Source organism: Plecotus auritus, assembly GCF_963455305.1.
Source record: "Plecotus auritus genome assembly, chromosome: 3".
In the NCBI taxonomy this organism is placed as follows: domain Eukaryota; kingdom Metazoa; phylum Chordata; class Mammalia; order Chiroptera; family Vespertilionidae; genus Plecotus; species Plecotus auritus.
Genome location: NC_137772.1, coordinates 228,048,215 through 228,058,081, shown reverse-complemented (window position 1 = coordinate 228,058,081; position 9,867 = coordinate 228,048,215). Strand labels below are relative to the sequence as shown.

The 9,867-nt window shown below is 51.6% G+C and overlaps 1 protein-coding gene across 1 annotated transcript; it reads right to left on the bottom strand.

The window, feature by feature from the left end:
• Positions 1-4,103: 4,103 nt before the first annotated feature.
• ACR (acrosin) lies at positions 4,104-9,714 on the bottom strand (the record flags this gene model as incomplete). Its single annotated transcript, XM_080660278.1, has 8 exons — positions 4,104-4,273; positions 4,323-4,345; positions 4,389-4,465; positions 4,581-4,919; positions 5,440-5,585; positions 7,863-8,146; positions 8,361-8,567; positions 9,638-9,714. The coding sequence occupies 8 exons, from the start codon at positions 9,712-9,714 to the stop codon at positions 4,104-4,106; spliced, it is 1,323 nt and encodes a 440-aa protein (XP_080516404.1).
• Between the last annotated feature and the right edge of the window lie 153 nt (positions 9,715-9,867).

Below are 9,867 nucleotides of genomic sequence, written 5' to 3'. Positions count from 1 at the left end.
CTGTGAAAAGCAGTGGGGTGCTGTCTGCCAGGGAGTGGCAGCTGAAAGTTTGGGCACCCTCATAAAGGGCCAACACACAAAAATTCCCTGTGGAGCCACCCACCTTGTGCTCAGGCAGAGGGAAATAGAAGTAGACTGGAGCTGTGAGAGCAGAACCCAGGACTGGGGTCTTGGGGGATAGAACTCAGAAAGCACACACCCCTGGGCTGAGTCATTCCCTCACACAGCCGGAGGACATCTTTCCCACATAGACATCTGCCTTGCCTGATGGAAAGACAGTCCACACACCCTACTGAAAAACACCTTGCCCTGAGGCCACTTAAGAGACTAAAAGTAACAATTAGCCTCCAGGCAGAAGCAACCACCCCACCCTGTTGAAAAAACCCTCGCCATGCCTGAGGAAAATTGCCTGGGGGGTAATTCAAGTTGGAATCCTATCTATCAGTCTGTAGGCAGAGGCGGACTCTGCAGGCACTGAGTCTTTGCCTGATCCAATTAGCCAGAAACAGCCTTTAACACTGTCCTGCACTAGAGATTGAGAGGTGTAGAGGATCTACCTAATACATAGTCACAAACCCAAACAGACAACCAAAATGAGGAAACAAAGAAACAACTCCCAAATGAAAGAACTAGCAAATTCTCCAGAAGAAGAGATGAAGGAAGCAGAGATAAGAAATTTATCTGAAACAGAGTTCAGAATAATGATGGTAAAAGTGCTCAACAGCCCTGACCGGTTTGGCTCAGTGGATAGAGTGTCAGCCTGCGGACTCAAGGGTCCCAGGTTCAATTCCGGTCAAGAGCATGTACCTTGGTTGTGGGCACATCCCCAGTAGGGGGTGTGCAGGAGGCAGCTGATTGATGTTTCTCTCTCATCAATGTTTCTAACTCTCTCTCCCTCTCCCTTCCTCTCTGTAAAAAATCAATAAAATATATTTTTAAAAAATGCTCAACAGTATGAAAAAAGATATAGTAACTATGAAAAGAGAACAGTCTTAGATAAAGGATGACATAACACAAATAAAGAACACATTGGAAAAAGTACACAGCAGATTAGGGGAAGCGGAGAATTGAATCAGTGAATTAGAAGACAGAGTTGAAAATATTACTCAATTAGAGAACCAAAAAGAAAAGACAATTAAAAAATAGGAGAATAGCCGAAACCAGTTTGGCTCAGTGGATGGAGCGTCGGCCTGCGGACTGAAGGGTCCTGTGTTCGATTCCGGTTGAGGGCATGTACCTTGGTTGCGGGCACATCCCCAGTGGGAGGTGTGCAGGAGGCAGCTGATCGATGTTTCTCTCTCATCGATGTTTCTAGCTCTCTATCCCTCTCCCTTCCTCTCTGTAAAATATCAATAAAATATATTTTTAAAAAAATAGGAGGATAGCTTCAGGGAGCTGTGGGACAATGTGAAATGTAACACTATTAGAATAGGTGTGCCAGCAGAGGCAGAAAGGGAGAAAGGAATAGAGAAGGTGTTTGAAGAAATAATGGTAGAAAACTTCCCTAACCTGGTAAAAGGAAAAGTCACACAAGTTCAGGAGGCACAGAGAACCCCAAACAAGAAGAACCCAAACAGACCCACACCCAGACACATCATAATTAAAATGCCAAAAATTAAAGACAAAGAGAGAATCTTAAAGGCAGCAACAGAAAAGAAAACTGTTACCTATGAAGAAGTTCCCATAAGGCTGACACCTGATTTCTCATCAGAAACTCTACAGGCCAGAAGGGAATGGCATGAAGTACTCAATGTAATGGAAAGCAAGGATCTGAGACCAAGATTACTATATCCAGCAAGGCTATCATTCAAAATAGACGGTCAAATAAAGAGCTTCCCAGACAAAAAAAAAAAGGTAAAGGAGTTCATCACCACCAAGCCAGCATTACAAGAAATGCTAAAGGGATTGCTGTAAGGGATTGGTGAGAAGAAGAAACAGAGAGAGAAACCTAGCCATACAGAATTAAAATGACTATAAATAAGTACCTCTCAATAATAACCCTAAATGTAAATGGACTAACTGCTTCAATCAAAAGGTATAGGGTAGCTAAGTGGGTACAAAAACATGACCCAACTATATGCTGCCTACAAGAGACCCACCTCAAAACAAAAGACACACAGGATGAAAGTGAAAGATGGAAAAAAATTTTCCATGAAAATCGAAAAAAAAAAAAAAAAGCTGGAGTAGCAATACTCATATCCGACAAAATAGACTTTAAAAGCATCATGCTAAGCAAAATAAGCCAGTCAGAGAAAGATAAATATCATATGATCTCACCCATTTTGTGGAATATAATGAACAACATAAACTGATGAACAAAAATAGAGCCGGGGGGGGGGGGGATATTCTAGAATATAATAGAAGTAATCCTGTTATTTTCAGATTTTTAATATTTCCTACAACTTTTGTTATATACTATGTAAGTACAGTTTTGGTAATATTATTATACTTAATTAAAATCCTTTTATTCTAGAAATATTAATGTTTATTGCATGTGATATTATTATATGTAAGATCATTTTTCTTGAATAATTGGTGTTTATTGCATGTAACAATATCATATTTTAAATCATTTTTCTTGATTTATTCATGTTTATTGCATGTAACATTATTATATTTAAGATCGTTTTTCTTGAAATATTAAGGTTTATTGCATGGAACATTAAAAAAAAAAGAATGAGGAGTTAAAATCAGGGCCTGATTCTACCTAGTGAATGACTTTGACCATGGAACTGTGTCTTTATAGTTTTAGGCTTATGTTTGCTTTTTCTGTTACTGGGTCTCTTTCTATGGAGAAAAGGAAATCTCTTAGGCAATCTCAGAAGGCATCAGAGGTTAGGAAGAGACTGAAAGTGAGCCAGAGAAGGGGGGAGTGTTAGTTGGAAACAACAGGTAGTGTTTTAGAACAGAATTGAACATGAGATAACCCAGGGCACGGGGTAGGGATAAAGGATGTGATAATAGTAGAAATGTGTATGTGTTGGACTCTTAGCAAGCACTGATACAGTCTATATCTAAAAGGGAGATTCCCAGTAAAAAGAGGCAAATACAGCCAAAATCCTCTGTTAAACTAAATGAGCCCCCACCAAAGTCTATCGTATTCTCTGAGATTCTTATACAAAATCCATGATAAGGCCCATTAAAAATATATACATATATATGCAGAGAGGAAGGGAGAGGGAGAGAGAGATAGAGACATCAACGATGAGAGAGAATCATTGGTCAGATGCCTCCTGCACACCCCCTACTGGTGAGTGATTGAGCCTTCAACCCAGGCATGTGCCCTGACTGGGAATGGAACTGTGATCTCCTGGTTTATAGGTTGATGTTCAACTGATGGGGAATATAAGACATTTGCGGGGGGGGGGGGGGGGGGGGGCGGGGCTAGCAATCTGAATCTGTGCCAGTAACCTAGTGTACATTCTTGATAGCCTATAACTAAGTCACTGCCCCTTTCTTAACAATCTGGTCTAGCAAGACCTGTTTTCCTAATTACTCCCATTTACAAAGGGGCCATAAACAAAGAAGGTAACAGCTTAGCTGGAGGGAGGTCACTGGCACCACCCAGACCAGGCACTTAGCTACAATCTAACTTCCCCTCTGACTCAGGAGGGGCTGTGGAGCCCACCACATATGCCTGTAGTTAGGAAACAGATAGAAAACAAAGAAACCGAAGGGTTTAAAGGGAAAGCTTCCTCCACATTGGCTTACTCAGGATTTGGAGAACTGACCCCCTGAGTCACTGTACTAGTACATGTGAAACATCTGAAAATAAATGGGTTTAGCCTGGACCTACGAGTACTACTGTGTATTTTTCAGTCGCCTGGTAAATTCTGTAACACAACCCCTGAGACACACCGACCCGGCAAAGCTCATTTTTAACATGTGCCATTAGGTGATTCTATTTTATGTGGTCCACACACTTTGACAACCCACACTTTGAGAAACACAGTTTTAAGAATATTTTATTTTATTTTTCTATGAAATTTTTATAATTAAGTGTTCTGCTTTTAAAATAAAAATAGATGTTTTTTGAGAAATAAAGATAATTTTTTAAAAAGTCCAAAAAACATCTCTTCTTAGAGAAATATTTATTTATTTACTTATTCATCTTTCTTTTCTGCCTCCATTTCCTCATCGCCTCTTCCCCTAAAACTCCTCGTGTTCCCCTTCAGGGTCTCTATGAGTTGCTGGAGTCGTTTGGCAAAAGAAGGAGCTTCGGTAGGTTTAGTGAAAGGTGGAGGTGGTTGGGGTGGTGTTGGTGGGGATAGGGCTGGGGGTCGGAGTGGGGGTGCAGCTAGGTGGTGGGGTGGGGGTAGGGCTGGGGGTCGGAGTGAAGCTGGGACTGGGGGTCGGTGTAGGGGTAGGGCTAGGGGTCGGGGTGGGGCTGGGGCTGGGGGTCGGTGTAGGGGTAGAGCTGGGGGTAGGGCTGGGGGTGGGGCTGGGGGTCGGTATAGGGGTAGGGCTGGGGGTTTGGGTGGGGCTGGGGCTGAGGGTCGGGGTGGGGCTGGGGCTGGGGGTCGGTGTAGGGGTGGGGCTGGGGCTGGGGGTCGGGGTGGGGCTGGAGCTGGAGCTGGGGGTCGGGGTGAGGGTGGGAGTGGGGGTCGGGGTCTGGATGCAGGTGGCCTGATGGGAAGTGGTTGAGGAAGGTGTTGGAAGTACCAAGGAGGGTGAGCAGAGGGGAGTTGAGTGGGGTTTGCGGCAGTACTGGGAGGGGCAGGGGTGCCCTGCTGAGCTGGCTGAACCATCTGCAAGGCCTGGATACCGATCTTGGAAGCAATCCAGCTCAGATAGGGCCAGGTGGATGTGTAGATTCCAGGGCGCTTGGCTCGGGCACAGCCTACCCCCCAGCTCGTGATTCCCACGACCACATAGGCGTCTTCCGGGCCTCTGCACATGAGCGGCCCACCACTGTCCCCCTGCCAGAAGGACACGGGAGTCACTCTCCGCTGAGCCATGAGCCACTTCTCCCTGCTGCCCAGGAGGGCCACAGGCTCTGGGCAGACAACTTCGCAGCCACAGTTTTCCACTCCCAGAAACGCAGCTGGCTGTGGTGGAGGGTCCGTTGGGATGTGACGGGTGTGGCCGCCTTGGGTTTCCTCCCAGGGAGGAGGAGAAGAGGAACTCACATGTCCGTGCGGGCACACCTGAACGCATGTGTGTAAGTGGTTGGGAGGGTTTGTTTTCTGGGGAAGGATGTACACGTTCTGTCCGGGGCGTGTTTGGGTGATGTGATCGCTGTGCGAGGGTGGGAGAAGGTGCTAAAGGTAGGGGTTGGTTCTCTGTAGGGGCAGCTGGTGGCATCACCGCCCATGTTCATTGTGACTATAGACACGGGACCAGGAAAAGGGTCACTAGCTCAGGGCTCCGGAGTGCATGGAGCTGAGGGATCCAAAAAGGAGGTGGCTATAGGGGCCTGGGCACCCCCAGGACAGTTACCTGGCAGGTGTCGACGTTGCCTTCAGGGTAGCCTGCGCACACATTGGTGGAGCGAATGCGCCCTCTGTACCACCGGGTCGAGTTGCACAGGTTGAGGTCGAGGATGTCCACTCGTGCCTCCTGCATCACAGGTGACATCTTGCGTTCTACAACCAGGGACTCGGTGGTCAGTGATCAGGGAGACACGCCGGTGAAAGCCCTGCTGCCTCCCTGCACAGAGCCCTCCTCATCCTGAAATGCTCGATTTAAACCCAAGAACCACCTTCCCCTTCACACTGCAGACCAGCGAGGGGTGGGGCAGTGTCCCAGGGCATGCGCCTGGAGCAGGGACAGAGGAAGAGTCTGGACAATGGACAGAAGGACGTGGGGTGGGCGGTGTCCTGAGAGATGTATGTTCATGGTAGCTGCTGGACCGTGAAGGGCAGTTGGCACCAGGCTGTGCTGAGTACTGTGGGGCCCACAGGTGTCATGTCACGTGGTCCCCGCAGCAACCTCACGGCTTCTGCACGTCAGCTCCCTACACCATCAGGAGCCTGGAGCACCGCCTGCCTGAGTCTCAGCAGGGATGTGCTGTGGCCTGGATTCAGACCTCGGTTTTCCTCTCCAGAACCAAGTCCAGTTCTGGCTGTAAGCCTCCCTCCCTGTGGTCCCCGTCAGGACTCCTCCACCCCCTTGGACAGGACCACCCAAGTGGGCTGGCGAGCCCCTCCCCATGAGCCCACTCTCCATTCCCAGGAAGTCTTGAAAGAGAAGAAAGGGGCACCCCTGTCAGGACCAAGTCAGCCCCTCCTTTGCAGCCCCAGACACTCTGTCAGGGCCCCTAGGTTGGAAAGGGCTGGCCTGTCTGCACGGGAGCAGAGAGTCAGCCACACGGAGCCTGAGAGCCGCCAGCTGCTCCCTCTTGGTCAGGGTGTCCCACAGCCCAGGGGGTGGGTTTGAACACACACCATCTGCAGTGCAGACACAGGGCAGGCCTGTCGCAGGGGTGGGTCTGGAACATGCTACGTGGGCCAGAAGGAAAGACGGGACCCCATGGAGCACGTGGGTGGGGGCAGGCACACAGCCGGTGGCTCTGATGTTTCCAATCCCTTCAGCCCCCACCTTCCTTGCCCCCAGGCGGCAGGCACAGTCTGCACATGCTCCGCCCAGGGGTAGGGGTGACTTGGAGATAGCGACCACAGAGGCTCCTTAGCCATCGAGGTACCCGTTCTGTCTATGGCAGAGCCCGAGCCCAGAGAACCAGGGTTTCATTGTGAAGAGTCGGGTGTCCTCAAACAGAGAAGTGTTTTCTGGGTCCCCAGGCCCTGTTTTACATGACACATGCTGACAGCCCGCAGCAGCTTAGCATCCGTCCGTGGGAAAGGAGAGTGTGGCAGAGTGTGTTCCAGGGGCAGGTGGAAAGGAAGGTGTGGAGGAAGGGCATAGGGGTTGGAGCCTGACATTTCTTTAAGACCCAGCCTTGGGGGAATGTGTGTGCCAAAAAGATAGAAATCCCATTATGTTTAGAGGGGTTCTAGGACGAAAAGGCCTTGCAAGACATTCAGGCTGCAGCTGGAGCCTGCACTCCCCAGCAACACGATAGCACGAACCCTGATATCAGCCTCGGGACTGCAGGAACCCCAGAGGCTGGACGTGGTTGGGTGGGCAGGGCGGGGGCAGGGCGGGGCCAGGGAGGGAAGGTCAGCCGTCAGCAGAAGCCAGTGGTAGCAAGGGCACCTGCTGGAGACACTCTTTCTAAGGAGACAGGTGGCAACCCTATCAGAAACTGAGAGCAAGCTTCCAAGAACGAACGAAGAGTTAGGGAAGAATCCTGAAATTACTGATTTTGGGGTTACCAGCAAAGGCTGAGTTTTAAACTCCACAAGAACAGCCTGGAATGAGAAAGCCTAAAGGGTCTGTTATCAAGAAACAGCTGAGCGTGAGAGGTAATTTACGTCACTCGTATCTTCACATTCCTGGTGTGACTGGGTAACAGTCAGGCAGCCCCCTGTGCAAAGCCCTGCCCTGCCAGCCAAACCTTCCTGCCACAGAGACAGATGGCAGACCACCCCCGCCCCCCGCCCTCTCCCTTCTGCAGGGAAACCCTGCAGCAGCTGCGATGGCTGGGGAGGATTTGGAAGCTATGGCTCCCAAGGGCGGGGGCAGACGGTCTGGGCTCTGGCCTTTCCACTCACAGGTGGGGAAACTGAGGCCAGAGAGAGAAAGGACCGGCCTGCGGCCACAAAACCCCACCTAGAGCTTCTCCCCCGTTTCCAGAATGCAGCACCTAACCCTGGGCAGGCACTCGGCTCTAGCCCTCAGTTTCTCCGGCTGGAAAGGGGCAGAGGTTGCACCCACCCAAGGGCCCCCCACATACCCTTTCACCTCAAAGTGCACAGAGGGGATGCTGCACAATGCACCCCGAAAGCCCCTCCCGGACTCACCGTTCTCCCTTAAGAACCCCCAGCCAGTCACCCAGCAGGACTGGGCCGCTCTGGGCGGGCCGGCCTTAAACGGGGGTAGGCAGCCAGGTCCGACAAGGTTCCCACAGACCACGGGAGGGGTGACCTTCATGAGAGCAATGTCGTTGGCCTCTGAGATGGAGGAGTATCTCTCATGAGGGATGATTTTCTCCACAAATCTCTCCTGGAGGGGTGCTTTCACGGGCTCGGTGCTGCCATACTCGAGTTCCCTTGCTCCGAAAATCAGTCTCCAGTCATATGGTTTTCTGTGCACACAGAGGGACCAGGTCATTCCCGCCTGGCACCTGGCACCGGCTGCAACCGAGAGCCTCGGCCCTCTCCTCACATGAGTCCCCTCAACATGTTCACTCGGGTGGCCGCTGGGCCCTGAGCCCTAGGACACTCTGCACAGAGACCCCCACCCCAGAAGGTCCCTGACAAGAGCCCTTGGGAAGACCCTCTGCCTGCTCCCACACCTACTTATTGAGCCTGAAGCAGTGAGCAGCAGTGAGTACCCACTGCGCATTCAGCAAGGTGCCTCCACAGGCGTGGTACCTCCGGCTGTTGTGGTAGGTGAAGACCTGCAGGCTGACCATCCAGGGCCACGCCCCGTGAGCAGCAGCCTGGCCTCCGACCACACGTGTGGTCGCTTGTAGGGTCTGCCTGAACGGTAGTCCACAGGAGCCACTGAGGAGAAACCACGGGCACAGATGAGGCCGAGAGCAGGCACAGCCTGTCCTTATGCCTCAACTGAGAGCAGGGATATGGGATTTAAGAGTGGGGAAGATCGCCCAGCCAGCGTGGCTCCCTGGTTGAGCATCGATCTGTGCACAACCAGGAGGTCACACTTCGATTCCTAGTCAGGGCACATGCCCAGATTGCGGGCTCGATCCCCAGTAGGGGGCATGCAGCAAGCAGCCAATCAATGATTCTCTCTCATCATTGGTGTTTCCATCTCTTTCTCCCTCTCCCTCCCTCCCTCTTGAAATCAATAAAAATATATTTTTTTGGGGGGAAAAATAATCTTTAAAAAAAAAGTGGGGAAGATCTGGGAACGTGAGGGCAACCTTTGGTGTAGGGTCAAAGGGGGTGTCATGAGGGCCATGTTATGGGGCTGTGACAAGACAGGAGCCACGGGCTCCAGGAAATGTGGTGAGGGGCTGTAATTTCTTGGTCTTGTGGGTGTAGCCACAGGTGGGGGAGAGGGTGCCATAGGCAGCTGGGAAGATGGAAGTGGGGGCCGGGGGTTGGGGGAGGCTGACATGGGAGTGCAGGGTGCCATGGCCTGGGGTCTTCAAAACCAGACTTCGGGGTTCAGGGTTAGCTTAGGAAGTGATAGGAGAGATGAGGACCTTGTCTCATCAGATGGAGGGACCCCTGGTGTGGGGAGGCTGTGGGGGTCCAGAGGTGGGAACCGAGTCACAGGTGAGAGGCAATACCAGTTTGGGACTTATTGGCATGTGGGGTATCCTGTGGGGTCTCAGGGGTGTGAAGGCCCTAGAGCTACAGCAGGTCGATGCTTTGGGACTCGTCCACAGGCTGGGGCATCTCATGTCTGTGGGACTGGTGAGCATCGGGATGTAGGTGTGCGGGTAGATCCCCATGCTGTGCATGCCCTCAGAGCAGGAGGTCTGCGTCAGGCCGTGGGTCACCAGGGGACTGCGAAGGCCCCAGCATGGCCTCTTCTCTGGACAGAGGCAGTCTGGGTCTGCTCTTCGGAAGGCACCCCATCCCCCGCCAAGGTCCCGGACACTTACTCACACGTGCTGTTAACTTTGGCGACTACAGACACTGCCAAGACCAGCAGAACGGCAGTTGGCAGCATCTCCACCATTGTCCTGCCCAGCCGCCGGGAGGCCTGCTGACCTCACAAAGCTCCGAGCATCCTGACCAATCAGCAGGGACATTTCCCCCACCCCACCCCCGGCAGGCAGGCCTGCAGGAACACCTTACCCAACCAGTTCTCGCTGAAATGACTTCCCCGCTC